This window comes from Alligator sinensis, unplaced genomic scaffold, assembly GCF_000455745.1.
Source record: "Alligator sinensis unplaced genomic scaffold, ASM45574v1 scaffold1225_1, whole genome shotgun sequence".
Classification (NCBI taxonomy): Eukaryota; Metazoa; Chordata; order Crocodylia; family Alligatoridae; genus Alligator; species Alligator sinensis.
The window spans coordinates 69,924-87,677 of NW_005843325.1; the positions used below are offsets into that span (position 1 = coordinate 69,924).

Here is a 17,754-nt window from a genome sequence, read left to right on the forward strand (position 1 = left end):
AGACTCCACTGAAAGCCTTACCAAGAACAGGCTACTCCTCCCTCCATCCTGCCAAACCAGATAGCCTCGTTATAAGTGGGAGGTTACCCACTAAAGGCAGGGCCACACTAAATCAACTGGACTGACCCCCATCCCCCTGCCAGTCTGAAGACTGAATAAGGAGCCAGGCTCTGGGATTCAGGCCTTGCTGTATTACCAAGCAACATTCACAATCAAAACGTCTTTGTTCAAGGTGCTGTCACCCCATGGGGAAGCACTGACCTTGCCTTGAATAAGAGCATATGGTGAGCTTAATCCACACCTCCCTATTGCATCTCACATCTGGGATGCGACAGAATTACGTGCCTGGAATCATTTAAGCTGTGCAGGGTTTTTCACCAGTGCAATGGATGTATATGTGTTATTTCCGTAGAGAAAAAAATAGTTAATAAACTTTAGATCCCATTGAATAACTTATTTAGGGCAGAGCCACATTCGGCCCTCTTGAGAATAATGTGACCCATTAGAAATCCCAGCTAGTCTGATCGAGTTGCAAAGATTTATTCAAACCTAGCCTCCATCCTCACACCTGCCAGAAGTGGGGGATGAATAAATTAAAGGTGCATTTATTGCCAGCGGGTGTCTCAAGAGCCAGTCAGTGACGATCAGTGTAAGTGCACGCGTGCAACACGCCTTGTCTAGAGCTTTGCTTTCAGGCGTAGTTCTGGGAAACAGCTGGATGTCACATCCGAGCACTCTCCAAAGTGTACTTCTCTTTCTCGTTTCCACTGTCTGTAGCCGTCTGATTATGGAGGTCAATGAAGAGTTTGTGGACTAAAACACCAAACAGACTTCCCAATGTCGGCGCTACGATCGGGACCCACCACCAGTGATTTCCAGCCCTAAAAGAAAACACAGGAGAGAGATTTCAGATGAATCAGACGGGGACAGAACATATGCCCTGCTGTCCTATCCTGTGTAGGTACTAGCCCAGACTGAGTCGTGTCTGTCCATGTCCTTCCCTGAGGTGTACGGTGAAATACTCTTGTAGCGGAGCTTTTCTTCCCCTAGAACACACTGCTTCTACGTGTCAGGTATCCAGGTTGTAGCTGTACTGGTCTGGAGGCAAAAAGGAATCAGAGCTCATGGCAGAGGTGATATCTTTTATTAGACCAACTAGATTTTTGCAAAAAAAAATTCTTTAATTGCAAGCTTTCTGACTCCTTCTGCAGTGGCATTTTGCATTCCTGTGAGGATTGCAAAGGGGGCTTTCTGTATGAGGATTTCAGACTCCCTCTGAGTCAATGGGAGGTTTGCTATGGACTTTGAGAAGTTTTGGGTCAAACTCCAGATGAAGCAAGGCTCATCGCACCCACTCGGGTAGGGAAACCTTACTGTCCACATCCTACAGATAGTTAAGTGATTTGCCCTGGGTTATCCAGAAAGCTTGTTTCGAGGTCAGACATGGCACCCAGATGGGTTCCCAGTCCTGTGCCTTCACCAAATGGGGGGACGGTCAGGGAAACCTCTGTGATCTGCCCAGCATGAAAGGGACCCCTTACCTGAAGACCTCCAGTCCCCAGCCGGCAATGGCAGTGAAGATCCGGGGAGGCAGGTCTCTCGAGGGGTTGATGGCATATCCTGTGTTGATTCCCATTGACATGCCGATCACAAAGACCAGGAGCCCCGTGACCACTGCCTGGGTTCCCTTTAAGGCTGGATTATTCTTCTCGTCGTGGATGATCAGTATGCCCAAAAGCAGCACTGCCGTGCCAGTAAACTAGAGGCAGAGGAAGAAACAGGTCGGTTGAGAAAGCAGCACCTCAGAGAGGGATAGAAACTGGTCACTGCATAAAAGGAAGAGATCCCAGAGGTGGTTTGAAAAGTCACAAACGTGAAACCTTTTTCCTCGGGGCCATCATTTGATGTCTGGCCAGATGCTGTGGAGCCCATGTGGGATAGGCAGCCCAGTTCCTAGTGAAAGCATCCGTCACGCTAGCCAGCAACATGAATATGGACGCACAGACATTGAGTGAAACTATCTTTCATCTCTTCTCTCCACTAGCCCTAGGCACTGAGGAGACATATGCATCACAGCAGCCAAAGGTCAGTCTTGCCTCTAAGCTAAGAAGCCCCCATCTCTGCTTCGTGTCCTCATCGACATGAGAAGTGAGGTGGAGAGGATGACATGGGTCCCCCAAGCCGCTACTCCCGAGCAGGCCAGGAGTCTAGGTCCCGCGTGTGGTGTCAGGATGCCCTGGGCTGTCCTCACTGCCTCGTTTCTGGGGTCCTCGCACACAGAGCAGGACAGGGTGAGCAGGACGGACTGGCCCAGCAGCGATGATACTGAGGTCTCTAACACTGCAGGGCAGATGAGCCTGTTTGCACCCGGCTCAGGCAGAGCCCCGAAAGCCTACAGCAATGAAGCAGCCAGCTGTGCTCGATGTAAAGGTGTCGGGACACGAACGCCGGCCCCTCTCACGGCTGCTGCCAAGTGCTCTGTGCCCACAAGGGAAAAACGAATCTCCCTTCTCTGATGGAGCACAGCCATCATTTTTAGCCCTGCGGTGTCACGGGTATCGTGGGACTTGAGCCAAGACAACTGCATTTGTCCCTCTGCTTTGTGGGAATTCATTCGGCACCTGTTTTTTGCAGCTGTTCCACCCAAAGACATTAATAAAAGTGATAGCTTTGTGGCTGCTGGGAGCTCACACCACCATTCAGCTTGGGATCGATTGAGCTTAGAATTGATCGCTGTCCGGTTGCATCCCATGCTTTGCAATTATACTCTGGTATGGCAAAGTCCCCATGCAGCAGCCATGCTGTGCATCGCCTAGAAGATAGGCCAGATCTGAGGCCATGTGGGGTCTCCACTGTCATCACTACATGGCCGTTCAGGGCAGAGCTGGATCTTTCTGCTCCAGGAGCACAGGAGCCCTCAGATTTCAACTGAAAGAGACTCTCCATTCACTGGTTGCAGCATGGGGGCTCTGACATACAGCTGAGCTGTCCCGATACAATATCAGCCAGGAAGCTCTGGTCTGTGACTGGGATTAAATGATGATGATGTTGGTGAATGCAATGTTCTTTCTCCAGTAACCCTCCATTGATGAGCTGGAGCTGGAGATGGCTTGCATTTGAATCCCAGCTAGCAGATATGCTCATAATAGACAATGCTGTGCATCTTTCTGATGTACAAGATGGACTTTTATCTCACCCTTTGCTTTGTCTGATCTGGCTGTGGTCTTATCTGCCACGAGTAAATACTAGGGTTGGGTATTTGACCTGTCAGATAAAGTTAGGTCAATTGACTGGGTCAAATATCAGTCAAGAATTGTAAAAGATTGCTAATAGGTCCAATACACAGAAAAAGCACAAGCTTTCCATTAAGAAATGTGTCCCAAAAAACCCCGATAAAAATCATATTTCTGTCAAGAAAACTCCCAACTCTTTTATAAAACTGCTGTAATCTTTGACCAATCAAAAATATGAAGTCAATTGACCAGTCAATTGGCAATATTTGACTGAACAATTGACTTCCTTGCCAACCCTAGTAAACACACTTAAATCACAGCCAAGAGGTTCAAAATTGCCAGTTCTGCAATCATCTTAACATCACCACACCAGAGCATCAAGCCAGGAAAGCTGTCTGAGAAAGTCTGAAGGCTGCCAGGCCTCTGGTAGGAGGGGAACTTTTTGGGGTGCTGTGGAGAGGCTCAGAAGGAAAAGGTTATAATTGCAAAGCATGGGAGGCAACCGGCCAGTGATCAATGCTAAGCTGAATAGCAGAGAGAAACTCCCTTAACAGCGCAATCAGCCACACCGAGGACCAGCCTGGGTACGGGCCGTATCCAGCACTAGCAATGTGTAGGGAGCTGGAATGGACTGGGCCTGTACTGGTGGGTGCACAAGACTTGTTCCCTCCGAAGCCGGGTTGTCCCCCAGGTGAAGGAAGGGGCAGGTTCAGCCCCAAAACAACAGACCACGCAGGATCAGATGGTGTGTTTCTGGGCTGGGGCATGCTTGGGTAGATCCTGGTCCAGCACATGGCCACCATGATGCTGCCATGCCCCTGGGTGCAGCATCTCATTGCCAACTTTCTGATCCTCTCCCTCCATGGGAGGGTCCTGGGGGTCAAATGGTCCAACCCCCCTGCTCCTGCGTCATTCCTAAGCCATCTTCAGAGAAGCCTATCCAGGTCCCAACCCCCACCATGGGATCAGCCCCTTCCCCAATTGCTCTATCAGTGGCCTGTTTGGAGCTGCCTGGAGACCTTGTCATGATGCACCAAGATGGGAAATAAGCAGGGGTTCCCCGATGCCCCCCGAGAAACTGAGGCAAGCGCACCTCTCGGAGCCGCGTGCCATGCAGAGCCGGCGTCTTGCGGGAAGACGGACAAGCCGGTTCCCAACACAGCCCTGCTCTGGGGCTCTCGCTGCTAACTCCCCATCTTCATACGTCCACCCGCTGCCAGCTCCCGCGCTCTCCATTTCCAGGGACCCACCTCTCAATCGTACTACCTTGCTGTGCCCACTCGCCTTTGCCTGCAGCCCATCCCAGTGCAACCCAACCTCCTTCTTGGCGTTCAGCTCGTCCGCATAGGGGCTTATTACAGCTCCTGGCTCCGTATCATCCATGTGGCACCCTCTCGACACCACGCATCCCCATCCTCCACCCTGCAGGCACCCTAGGGACTGACCTCGTTGAAAAATGCCCCCGTCAGGGACATATACGGGGCTGGGTAGGTGGCGAAGAACCCGGCCGTGGCATTGGGTCCCGTCACGGTGAAGTTCCCTCCAGTGTAAAGGTAAAGTGCATCTAGGAGAAAGGGAAACCAGGGTAATACGTGTGGGGAGAGAGAGAGACAGGGCAGGGCCTTCGGCGCAGACACCACAATTGCAGCGTGGGAGGAGAGGAGCGGGACATCGTGGCCTTGCCGCTACACCCTTCCCAGGCACGGAGTTCATCGACCACTCATCTCCAGGAGACTTTGGCCTGGAGACACTACGGCAGCCGCTTGAGCTAGATGTGACCTCCCGCTGCAGCTGCACAGCTTTGGGGCCCCCCAGAAAGAAGAAAGACTCCTTCCCTGTGCCCCAGAGAGGCTTTTGAGACATGCCAGAGCCAGCAGCCAGATGGTCTCGCTCCTGGTAGCAGCAGGCAGCAAAACAAACCCCACCTTGTCCTCATCCTCCGAGGTGTCCCCCTTCCTCCCAGCTCCAGCTGCAGTCGAAGTGGAGCTGCAGCTGCTGAAGGGGTTTTAAAATACCACGTCCCATCGAGCCACCCGCTATACCCACTCTGCACCCTTCCGCCTCCAGCTCTTGCCGTGGCAGCCCCAGCCTCAGCGACTCCGGGGAGGGCTGGCTGCAGTATGGCACAAGGCAGATGCAGGCCCCATGACTGACTCTGGGTTGTAACGATACCTTCCTGGGGCCAATTCAAGGTGGTGGCTTTATGCTACAAAACCCAGCTAGGGTGAGGGCAGTGGAGACATTCAACATCGTGGGACCAAGAGGCCGATGCCTGGGAGCATGAGAGTTCACTGTGAGTGGTGGCATTTGCTCCCCAAAGAGAGCTCAAGTCTCTTGGGCCAAGCCCAGGGGAAGTGTCTTTTCACAGGGGACCCAGAAGGTAGGTGCAAGGGCACAGCATATCTTTTCAGTCTGACATTGTGCACTTGCACTAAGCCAGGTGAAAGCACTCCTGTCCTAGTGTGCATCTGATCATGAGCTAAGACACGGAAGGACCAGCAGAAGGGAGATCTCGGGCAGCTTGGCCCTGCAGAGCAGAGAGGCAGGAGCTGAGCAAGTAGCTCCTTCACGTGGGATCAGCAGCATACCCTGAAATATGTGTCGCTCAAGCCATTTGCCCAGCTCCAGCATGGGTTTAAACCCTCCTGGACTCAGCATCCAAGTCCTATTCTCAGCCGGCCAGGAGGGAGCATGGAAGATGCACTAGCCCTGCCTTGGCTGGCCCGTGGAGCAGCGCCGTGCTTCCCAGCGTGCCTGTCTGGCAATCAAACTAACGCACAGCCAGCCAGGACCATAGCTGGGGAAAAGCCACCGTACCGTAATACAAGCCGAAGATCGTGGCTGCTGCCACGAAGGACCCCAGGAACTGGCCCACCACGTAGGCCGGGAGCTTCTTCCAGGGCAGCTTCCCCAGGAGGCAGTAGGTGAAGGTAATGGAGGCATTCATGTGAGCTCCTGTGGAAAGAAAGCATTGCATCTGCTTTACTGCACCTGTTGCAGAGCAACGATTGCACCGTTGCTGGTCACCCCTGAGGCTGGTGCTGGGGAATACCAGGCACCAACAACATCCACCCGGGAGGAGTCATCCCTTGGGCATGTGAGCCCTTCCATCCACCCATGAGTCTTGCTTCTCTCCAGGCACCTCTACCTGGTGCTGCCACATTGCCCCTGCGGGAAGTGACTGCAAAACACCTCCCACACCAGTGCGTGGCTATGATGTGGAGCAGCCCCAGTGACGTAGCTCAGTGCCCCACCCCGACCCTCGGGTAGACCCTCGGGCAGTGGACTCCCATGCGTCTCCCATGCATGCACACAGGTCTCCCATGCAGGAGAAGGAGGCTGGAGACTTGCTGGGATGTGGTTCTTGGTTGTCCTATACCTTGTAGAGCAACGCAGAATAGCAGTGTTTGCATCCACTACAACCTCCCCAAAGTCCATGGACACGGCAGGGCTCAGCACCTCCAGAATCAAGTCTGGAGGGGGTGCTGGGACTACATCTTCATGGTGGAGAAATGAGGCCTATAAGGTAGGGCAGGAATGAATTGCAGCTGGGAAATTACCCCCGCAGCACTCTGTGGCTTAGCTGTGGGATATCACTTGCCCTGGGTGACTAATGCATTATCATGCCTGCTGTTAATTAACTTCTCTCCTGGCTTCACCCACAGATCCTGAGCAGGGCAGGAGAGCACGTAGCCCCAGAGTGAGCTGGTATCAGCCTCCTGGTTGCTCCATTTTTCTAAAGACACGAGAGTCATTTTTCCCCTGCTCTGAGGAGCTGTTTTGCTGCTGAAACAAAGGACAGTCTTGCTCCTCTGGTGCTGGGCTGGGCCTGGGGAGATCTGGGTTCACCCCTGATCTCTGCCACAGCGTTCTCTTGTGACCATAAGCAAATCACTTATTCTCTCTGGGCCCCAGTTCTCCCATCTGTAAAATAGGAGTGCTACTTCTTCCCAGTTAGCTTAGCAAGCTCTGCAGGGCAGGGGCTGCCTCTTGTCTCAAGCTCAGTGCCCAGGAAAAGGTGGCTCAGATTTCAGTGGGACTCTCTGGCACATGAGTACCCTGGAGGGTGGCTCCAAAGAGGATGGAGCTAGGCTGTTTTTGCTGGTGGCAGATAACAGAATAAGGAGCAACGGAATCAAGTTGCAGCAAGGAAAGTTGAGGTTAGATAGTAGGAAAAACTTTCTCATGAGGAGGGTAGTAAAGCACTGGGACAGGTTACCCAGAGAGGTTGTGGACTCTCCATCCTTGGAGGTTTTGAAGACCTGGGTGGACAAAACCTTGGCTGGGATGATGCAGTTGGGGCTGGTCCTGCTTTGAGCAAGGGGTTGGACTAGATGTGACCTCCTGAGCTCCCTTTAACCCTCATTTCCTATGAGTGTATGATTCTACCCAACTGATGGTTCATAGGCGATGCTATGCCCGTGAGACCCTCCAACTTCGTGCGTGGCTGCAGGAGTTTTTGCCTCACACAGGTGCGTGTTTCTTTAGGTGGACAGGGAGAGTACGCAGGACGTTGCCAGCAGCCCATTGCTTGCTCAGTGTCATTGCCCATGGGCTGGTGAGGCCTGGGGACCAGTGCTGGAGAAGTTACTCTTATCCAGGCCAAGGAGTCAAAGATGGGCAGTCGTGATGCCTGGCCACAGATACTAGCAGGCCTTATCCACCTTGGCCCATGGGTGAACCAAGCCCGGGATGAATTTGGATAACTTTGCTCTCATCCTCCTGTCTTAATGGCCATGCCCTTTTCTACCCCAGGACCAGGGGGCTGGAAGGGGCCTGCTGACCATCAAGTCCAGGCTCCTGCATTCCCAAGCAACTATTTACTCAAGTGTCTTCAAACCTGCCAGCCCCCTGCACACCGCTAACACCAAGGTACCGCTGGAAATGAACCGAGACACGGCTTCACTTGCACCACAGGTGTCATCGGCACTGTCTTACAACAGGGAAGAAGCAGGGGAGATGAGGCACTGGCAGGACCCTGCCTGGCGAGCCGAATGGGACCGGAGAGCAGCAAGCGTGTTCTTCCGTGCCAGCTCCCGTAGGCTGGGACACACTATCCCTAGTCCGCCCGTACAGCATCTTCCTAGGAGTCTCCTCTCTGTTCACTGCAAAGGTGAAGTCAACCCGCGATCTGAAGTTGGCTCTGAGTCTGAAGGTCAGTACGAGCCCCGTCCCTGCCTGAGCTGAAATGACACCTCCTCTCATGTCCTGTATCTGAAGGTCAATCCCTTTGCTAACAAATATGGTGTAGGTCATCCCCTTCACCCAGCCTCCTGCCCCCCGAGCAGATCTATCACCTCCAGACGGACAGTGAGGCTGCGAGCGGGCTGCTTTTCCAGGTGCTTTTCCTTTTCTCCTGCACCCCCTGCTATGCCCTGCCCCTGGAAATCCCACATTTCATCCTGCAATGTTAGGAGCAAGGGTTGGGTTCAGTTTCCTGCCAGTGTAGACCCCACTCTCTTCTGCCAGGACAGATAAGCACAGTGATTACAGAAGATAAGAGGCATGGAGAGATCCAGTGCTGTTGCCCTGAAACAATATCCCTAGTGTGCAAGTGCGTGTGTGCGCATGTGTATGTGCCTGTGTGTTCATGTCTGTGCATGTGTGTGCGCATGTCTATAGAGAGGTGTGTGTCTGTGTGTGCATGTGTGTATGGGCATGTCTGCAGATGTGTGTGTCTGTGTGTGCAAGTGTGTGCGTGTCTCTGCACGTGTGTGTGTGTGTGTGTGTGTGTGTGTGTGTGTGTGTGTCTAGGATCAAACTCATAAGCTGCTCAGTGCCATTGGCACCAGAATTTCTTATAGAACAAGAGACTGAGTTCCCACCGAGCAAGATCCAGGCTACACAAGGTTTACTTCAAGGAGACTGGAGTCCAAAGTGCTCCTAACTCCCTTGTTGCCCTCCCATGCCCCTGCAGGGAGTCTGGGCAGGGAAACCAGTGCATCCAGAAATAGTGAAAGGAGGGTTTTGAGTCACCCCGTGCAGGTCCTGCACAGGGGAGGGGAACCCTGATGCTCTGAGTTTCTTCTCAAGCTGCTCCATTGGGATCAGGGATGGCACATGCCTCCTATTGCATCCATGGGGGGAATGGGAGGTCCGTCTCTGGACCTGGGCGGTGGATCTAGGGGAGCCAGGGGCCATGTGCTCTGAAGGGGAAGTTGGGGAACGGTGACTCCCTACTCTGCACGGTCCCCTCCCTCCCGCAATACTCCCACCTCCACAGCCTCAGCACCCAGATGTGTGTCCAAGGCTCCTGCTCCCTGTGCTGGACCAGTGCTGCTAGGACAGCAAAGCCTTCCCACCAGGGTCTCAGTGTCCAGGGGAAGGGTCCTCACAGCTGTGCAGCAATGCATCTCTAGGTCACTAAAAACACAACTTTTTCAGCAGCACCAGCTCAGACAAATGCGCTTCCCACAGGCCACCTCCCTTGAAGGCATACCCAGCACCCACAGTACCCCCCTGCCTCCTTCACCTGCAGAGCTGGCTCCAGGAAGACGCCCCTCCGCGCCCTCTATCCACCGTGCTCACTCACCTGAGATCCCGCCAGCTGCATGGATGCCCAAAGCGACGCCCAGTCCGAATGACAGGTTGATGCTCAGGTATTCCCCAAACTTTCCTCCTCCTAGATTCACCTGGGCAATGGACCCTAAGCCAAGGAGCTAATGCAGAGACAGAACAAGAAGGATGCACCATTGCACGAGTCCTCCCGGGGCCAGGCTTGCCCAGCGGCTTTGCCTAGATCCTAGTCGAGGCTTCAAGAACATCGCAAACGTGACGACACGAGGAGGGCAGCCGCTCAGAGATGGAGGATGGTGTTCCCCGCAAACCCTCGCCTCGGGAGACCCGCTGTGCAAACACGCACGTGCCCCCTACAGCAGTGATTTGCACCCAGGGTGCCGTGAGCTCTGTGGGGTGCTGTGCAACGTTAGCACTCTCAGGTGTGCAAACACTTCCGCGTGATTCACAAGAGACTCCAAACAGGAGTGCAGAGGGTCAAAGCCATGCTGACCAGCTGGGGTCTTTCTGCGCTCTTGGCCCCAGAAGAATTGCTCTGTTTAGTCAAGAAATGAGTGAAAAGCTCAGAGCTGGCATATTTGAGGTGGCTTGAGTCTAGCAAGAGGACCCCTGAGCCTAGAAAGGTTCATAACCACTGATCTAGAGCTCCCATCGCTGCCTTGCAATTTGGGACTGGGGCATGGAAGTGCAGATCCAGGTTGCTGTCGATGACGTGGGACAAGCTACAGCCCCGATGGCAAGACCTAGCCCTAAAATACAGCCACGCTGAGCGGCTTACTCCAGGAGCTAAGAGGAAAAGGAGCCGAGGCATCACGTAACTAGAGCTGGGAGGGGGCTTGGGGGAATGGTTTAGTCTCTGAAAATATTCCCGGGGTGCGGAGGAGGGTGAAACTCTTCAAAGCTGGGCCAGGCTGGTGACTGCTTTGAGCCACAGCAAAGGAAGCGCTGGAGAAGCCAAACCCTGGTCACCTCACCTGACATGGTTTTTGAACAAATAACACTTTTCCAATTTGTTTTGGACACAATAGTTTTGTCCACACAATTGTTCACCTTGAGCTTTAAGACAGGGTTGGGAAGAATGCGTTTCAAACCACAACCAAAAAACCCCCCAAACCAACCCCCCTCCCCCCTCCAAAACCTTATTTTTCCAAGAAAACTAGAAAAATCTTTTTTTTTTTACTCTTTCAGTTCAGCCAGCAAAGAGGAAAATCAATTATTTACTCAGTTCTAGTCGTTGTTCCTACCATATGATACAGAGGGAAAGGGAATGTCTCACAATACCGAATCCCAGCCATCTCAGGCATTCGAGAGAGCACCCGGCACCCGGCACCACGAGCATCCCCAGGACTCAGCAGATCACCGGTGGAAAGCGGTGTGCCAGGGGCTGGGTAGGGTCGTCCTGTGCTAGCTAACCCTGTCCTGTTGTGCTGCCCCACATCTCCCAGCCTGCCTTTAATGACAACTTTCCTGACTTGCTTTCAGACATCACCAGAATCCATCCTTCCGCCCCGCTGCTGGACCGGCCTCTCGCCCCCACACCCGTGCACACGCTCTGATGATCTGCTGCATGAAGCGGTGATCTGCACTGTGTGAAGGCCATTTCCCAGCTGGCCGTAGGTCTCTGGACTCTAGAAATCCCTTGTGAAGCTCCTTTCCTGCTCAAGCCAGAGTATTTTATTGCCCTGAGCTGCATCACCAAGGACTGCCCCGCAGCAATGGCAGAACAAAGCCGTTGCAGAGCGTGAGCACGGGCTGAGGAAGTTCATTGCTATACTGGGGAAGCCCCAGGGCAGACTAGAGATAAGCCACTTTCTAGGAACAGCTAAATCAAGCCAAAACACAAGTATTGCCTCTGGTCTCATGACCCCTGTGTGGGATCGTGCTGGTTCCTGCGCCCACTGTTTCAGCGAGGTGTTTGGAAACGGGCAGCATTTCCAAGCCAGGACCACGCATAGTTTCAGAGACAAGACACGGGTTGGGACGTGTACCATGCTATTATGTGTCTGGGTTTTGACACGGCACATCCACAGGGCTCTCTGTAGGTAGGCAGTGCTTTCTATCATCTCAGGGAGCGGTGCCGGGCCACCCCCTCCTGTAGGCTGGACCGTACGCTTGGAGTATCTGCACGGAGCCGGGTCAGGTGCAAATTCAAACCCCAGGTCTGCGTAAAGCAAAGCACGTTGCTTGCCTAAGACTAAGGGAGCTCTTTCCTTTCAGGCTCTGATCTAGTCTAATTAATCCATGGGAGGCTTCCCATGAACTTCAGCGAGCTTTGGACTACACCGGTAGTCACGAGAAGGATGGAAGACATGTCCTTCATCACTGATGGACGCTGCAATTAGTTCTGCCCGTCAGCAGCTACCGGTGAAAGTGGTTGCTTATTCTCAGTGTACTGTGAGCTCTCCCCATAGACTGGTGTGAATTTGGGTTATTCGATGTATCTCAAAGTCCTCCATGGATCTGCCGCTCCAAGGCCGCCCATGGGAAGCATTAGACTACAGCAGGCAGGAAAGCAGGTCCCCAAAGCTTTGTAAGACAACCCCAGTGCTGCATTGGGCATTTCCCTCCCCGCCTAATTCTTTATGCAGATACTCTGTCCTTTCTGCCAACCTGCTGCTGGTTCACCTGGCACATCCCTTAACACAGTACACCAAACATGACAACTGTGATACGATAATGGACACCCCACGATATCCCTGCCAGTCCATGGTGTCCACGGCGCGGGCTCATTACAGGGCTGCACTGGTACACATGCTGCCCAGTCTGCTTGCAGAAGCCCAGACGTGTGGCCTGTCGGGATAGCACCAATAATATTTCTAAATATAGATAAGTGACAGTGTAATTCCTCTAATGATCACTGTGTTGCCTCTGTCCTCCCTTCTTCCCACCTGCAATGCGGCTACACCCACTTTCTGGGTCTCGCCTTGAGAGAGGTTGTCAGCTCTTGGAGCAAGGCCTGGCTTTTGGCGTGTTTACACGGGTCATGGCCTCGTGGGGCTCCACCCGTCCCAATCTGGAGCTGCCATCACATTAATGAGCGCTGGCAAAAATCCAGAGGATCCTGCCCTTCACGTTGCCAATCCTTCAACACCACTGGTTTGCCCAAGAGAGGAGCAGGGTGCACTAGCAAGCTTATGTCAGGTGAGAGCAATGCCAAGCTGTGCGCTGCTCTGTGCCTACGGGATGTAGTAATGTGCAGCGCCCATCAAGGTTACTGCAAGCGCTTATCTATCCACCCCACCTAGAACCACACAAAATGAGGGTTGAAAAGAGCTCAGGAGGTCACATCTAGTCCTACCCCTGCTTCAAGCAGGACCAGCCCCAACTACATCATCCCAGCCAGGGCTTTGTCTACCCGGGTCTTAAACACCTCCAAGGATGGAGATTGCACCACCTCTCTGGGGAGCCTGTTTTACTTCAGGCAGATCAAAGTCTCCAAAATGTCTAGGAGCCCCTCCGACACCTCCTGCCGGAGGCCTGCCTCCAAATCCATGAATACTCTCAGAAAACGCCTTGCCCCCCTGGACTTGGAAAGCAGAGAAACTCCAACTCTCATCTCCTGAAAAAGTGGGATTTTATATTTCATCTGCACATCACCCGGAGTCAAGCAACTCGACCCCAGCTCTGCCGGGACACCCCAGAGGGTATGACGTGGGGTCACTGCTCCCGTGACTATGAAACTAGTTGGGACCCCCTCTATCATCAGGTGCTTTATCAACACCTCTGCACCATCTGACTCTTGTATGAAAAATGAGAAGAAAAAAAATTGTTTGCTAAGCTCCTGGCAAATATCCTGGTGGATAAGGCTTATTTGCCAAGCCAAATGACCAGATGCCCTTTCACAGCTGGGTAGGTTGGCAGCAGGCTTTGCTGAGAGTCCACAGCAAGGCTTGAACCCTAGAGCTGTGGCAAGACACCCCGACGACCCTGTGGCCTGGGGTCTATACATACAACAGAGCGTGAAAAAAACACATGCCCATTTGGTACGTGCAGGCAGTGCCATGTGTTTGTGTGTGCAAGCGGGAGACAGGGAGAAGAAGAATCAGGGGCACAAGCAGCCCTGGCATCACTGCAGTGCCCGGACTCCAGGGCTCCCCTGTGCCCAGCTCTGTACAAACGAATCCCTGCCCCAGACTGCTGGCACCAAAGGTTGGTGGAGTAATTCAGGGCAAAGGCAGCGTTTTCCTGTCCAGTACCCAGCACAGCGGGGCTATTTGGGTGCTAAAGGAGAAATGCAAGATCCCTTCTGCATTCCCGCTTTGACTCTTTTTGGGTGCCCAGACCACCAAATCACATGTTGTAAGGAGAGGTCTGGAGCTGGAAACAGGGCCCGTCACTCTGAAGCCCCAAATCTGCTTCTCCTACGAGTTATTTGGTGAGAAGTTGTCCGATAAATAGGCACCATTGCAACATCAAGCAGCAGGGGAAGACCGGGTGCGATCGGGCATGCGTATCATTCACTAAGAGGTGCCACCCAAGCCCACGACCCATCTGGCTCTGAATTACAGTCATTACTCTTATTAGACACTGGACATGGGACGGCAATATGTTTTGTGTTCTGCCCCACGGGGCAGTAACAAGCCAGGTTGGAAGGGGAAAGCCTCTTAGAGTATGTCAGTGGCAGGATCTGCCCTTGGGCAAGTCCCTTAACCTCTCTGCCTCACCTTCTCCATGTGCATCCTAGGGATCAGGACCCGTGAGCCAAGGGAGGCTGGCAGCAGGCGCTGCCTGAGTAACCAGCTGGCCGCTATCGACGAGCTGCTGCTCCGTGGCTTTGGCAACAAACTCTTTATTCTCTCGCAGCAGACAATTAGACCCGTTGTTTGGTTCCCAGGCTGCTGCGTGCTTCCTTGATCTCTCCACTTCTGCCTTTGCCCCTGACAATAAGCTCATTCAGCTGCCGGGCAGGGCAAACCTCGGCGGAGAGTTAACCCGTAGCAGCCTGCCAGCACCGCAGGTGTCAAAAGGGTCTGGCGTGAGAGCTGTGCCCGGCTGCTCTGGGAAATGCCCATGTCAGCTGCGGACACGCACGGGCCCATGCCCACCTGTGCGAATACACACACATGCACAACACAAGCCGTCTCCCTTACCATCAGAAGAAAGGTGCCCAGCGCCTCGGCCAGTGCCTCCCGGACGAGCTCGTTGCGGACCGTCAGGATCTTCTGAATTTTCTCCAGCATCCTGCGCTCTGCCATCAGCTCTCAGCCCCCCAAGCCCCTGCGGCGAAAGCAGATGTCATGACACGGGACAGCTCCCTTTTGAGACGGCTCACCCCCCCTTCGCCCTCCAACGCCTCCGGTCACTCGATTAAAGATGAACAAACCAGTGAAGCAGCAACTAGCCTCAAAGTCCCTTTTTTTGTTGTTTTTAAACCCTTTTTTTTTTTTTCTCTTTGCACCGGTTAACTCCTGGGGGAAGAGGAGGTCGCTCAACATGACAAAGGTGTAACATTGCTAGAAGACAAAATAAACTTTGCTCCTCCGTCAGAGTCCGTCCCCATGGAGACAGGGTGATAAACATCCCAATTGTAGTCCTCGCGCTGCTCTCATTCTCCGTGATCTTTTTCCTAAGATGCAATCAGCCAGCTCCTGTTCGGTGTCCCAATGAGCTGCCTGATGTATCGCAGGCGGATGCCTTTCAATGGACAGAGTTAGGACTGCTCACCTGTGTGTCTTAGGCCCTGTACTGAAACCAGCTTGCGGAGATTTTCCTTCGGCTTCCTTTGAAAACACCTGAGTCCTGCCCCGACTCTGGTGGGGCACCGTGGCAATATTTCAGGGGTGTTGGTCATAGCCGTGTTGGCCTAAGGACCTAGGCAGCTAACATTATTTTGGGTAAATGTGATATCTTTCTAAAATAGTTGGAAAAATTGTTCTTTGCAAGCTTTCGGGTGCAAACACCCTTCTTCAGGCAGAGGGAGAATGAAGAAGGGTGTCGGCACCCGAAAGCTTGCAAGGGACCATTTGTTTCCAACTATAAAAGACATCACATCTACCCAAAGAGCCATGACAGTGTGTGCTGAACGTGGCAGCTAGAGGTTCACGACAGTCGGATGTTTCTGTTCCAGCACTTCAGGACGGTGTTTCTTAAGCTCTCTATCTTGGGCTCCTTCCTCTGGGACAACGAGGAGCCAACAAATGTTGTCTCAACTTCCTCTGCTCCTCCGTGTCCCATCCACACTTGGGTGGGTACCCTGAGCATGCAGGTCTAATCCCCTGCCGGGGGCCAGGAAGACACAAACTTGATAGGCAGACATTCCCTTCACCCGCCTTCCCGACACAGGATCCCTTTTCTCTCATGCTAATACCCTTCGGCTGTTGGATAATTGACTGTGGGAGACTGGTTTGCATAAGCACAGGGTTTACAAGGCGTGGGACAAGCACCTGGCTCTGGCAAGCGACAAGGAAAACAACCTAATAAACCCACAAGTATTGCAGAAACCTGGAAAGGAAGAGACTGGCCCCTCCTAGCACGTGTCCCTGGCCCTGCAGGGCTTTCCCTCGCGATGAAAACACTCCCTGCAGAGTCCTGCGTCTACATGACAAGGCTCCCACCACTTCCACCAGGAGACATTTCTGCAGCCTATAGGATGTCACTGCCAAGAAGTTTCCCTTGATATCCATGCCAAATTTCCCCTCCCTAAATGCGATCCCCTTGCTCCTATTTGTACCCCTTTATTGCAACGTTCTCATGTCCACGTCCCCCAAGCCCCCCCTAAGGCAGTTATCACATCTTCCTCTTAGTCACCCATTAACCAAATTAAACATATTCACTCCTTTACAGTCCTTCCTTGGACATCTGTTTCCAGTCGCTCCATCGTCTTGCTTTCTGTCCTTTCTGCAGGTCACCAGTACCTTCTTGGCCAGGCCATGCCCAGACCTCCTCGCACAATACCAGGTCCAGGTGCACGGGGGCTGCACGGAGAGGACCTATCACTGGTTTATCACATGACACCAATGCAGACCTTGCAGCTCACTATTGCACTGGCAAACTACACCCATGCACTGGGGTTTCCCTCTCGCTGCTACAACCCTTGCTGCATGACTTACTGCATCTACCCGTCCGTACAGTACCTTGCCACATAGGATGCAGCACAGCTGCCCGGGACAACACTAAGGAAGGAGCCTTCACAAATGATCTGCTGCATCTTGGCCAGGGAGGGTGTTTTATGCCGAAGGACAAGCCCTCCTCTTTGGAGGGACAGTGTGTTGACATCATTAAGCTGCTTAGGCAAAGAGATAGTCAACTACAAGCTGCCTGGGATATTAAAGACCATTTAATCAAGAAGAATGATAATCACACGGCTGCGTAGGGCGTTCCTGCCAGCACTTTGGGGTGTTTACCTCCCTAGCGCAGAGATGATCCTGTGCCTGGAGGAGGAGTGGTGGCCAAGAGGGCAAAGAGTGCCCAGAGGAGATCCTCCCAGCTTCACGTGTCACTCGATAGCTGTGCAATATCACCACTTCCCCATACTGCTAATGGGTGTACAAAGGGCTGAGAGGAGACGTGATTTCCAGCACATGCCGTCTTTCTGACGAGACATCAAGCTGACGTCATGCTTCTCTGCACGAGATCTCACAGCATTTCTAACACGATCTCAGACACGAGTGGGTCTGTGCTCCTGCCACGCTCTGCTAACAGATCATCGTTTTCTTTTGAGTCCAAATCATAGCAAAATCAGACCTCGGGAAGTCAACGAATCCAGTGCCCTGCTCAGAACAGGATCGTGCCTGTCTAAATATCCCGCATGAAAACACGTGTCTAAACCCGCACTTAAAACAATCCCAGTGACAGAGATTCCCTGATGTGGGAAAAAGAGCTGTGACCTCTGGAGCAAGCAGAGAAAGAAAGTGGCCGGGGTGGACCTTGAAGAGTCAGCCAGGAGCTGAGTCTTTATCAGCACAAATGCTTTTACAACCCGGGTCAAAGAGCAGGCGGCGTCACCCGTGGTGTGACACAGACAGGGAATCATACCCCCCAAAAAGGGACTGTCATTAACTCTTTC

General features: G+C 53.0%; 1 protein-coding gene across 1 annotated transcript in view; it reads right to left on the minus strand.

Moving 5' to 3' along the window:
• Positions 1-6: 6 nt before the first annotated feature.
• LOC102377311 (aquaporin-7-like) overlaps positions 7-17,754 on the minus strand; it is a 33,006-nt gene continuing 15,258 nt past the window's right edge. Inside the window, exons 2-7 of the mRNA XM_006038359.3 lie at positions 14,840-14,966; positions 9,766-9,892; positions 6,051-6,188; positions 4,679-4,797; positions 1,542-1,759; positions 7-881 (exon numbers count right to left, since the gene is read on the minus strand). Coding sequence (XP_006038421.2) covers positions 722-881; positions 1,542-1,759; positions 4,679-4,797; positions 6,051-6,188; positions 9,766-9,892; positions 14,840-14,944 — 867 coding nt within the window. The 5' untranslated portion in view covers positions 14,945-14,966 and the 3' untranslated portion in view covers positions 7-721. The remainder of the gene's footprint in view (positions 882-1,541; positions 1,760-4,678; positions 4,798-6,050; positions 6,189-9,765; positions 9,893-14,839; positions 14,967-17,754) is intronic.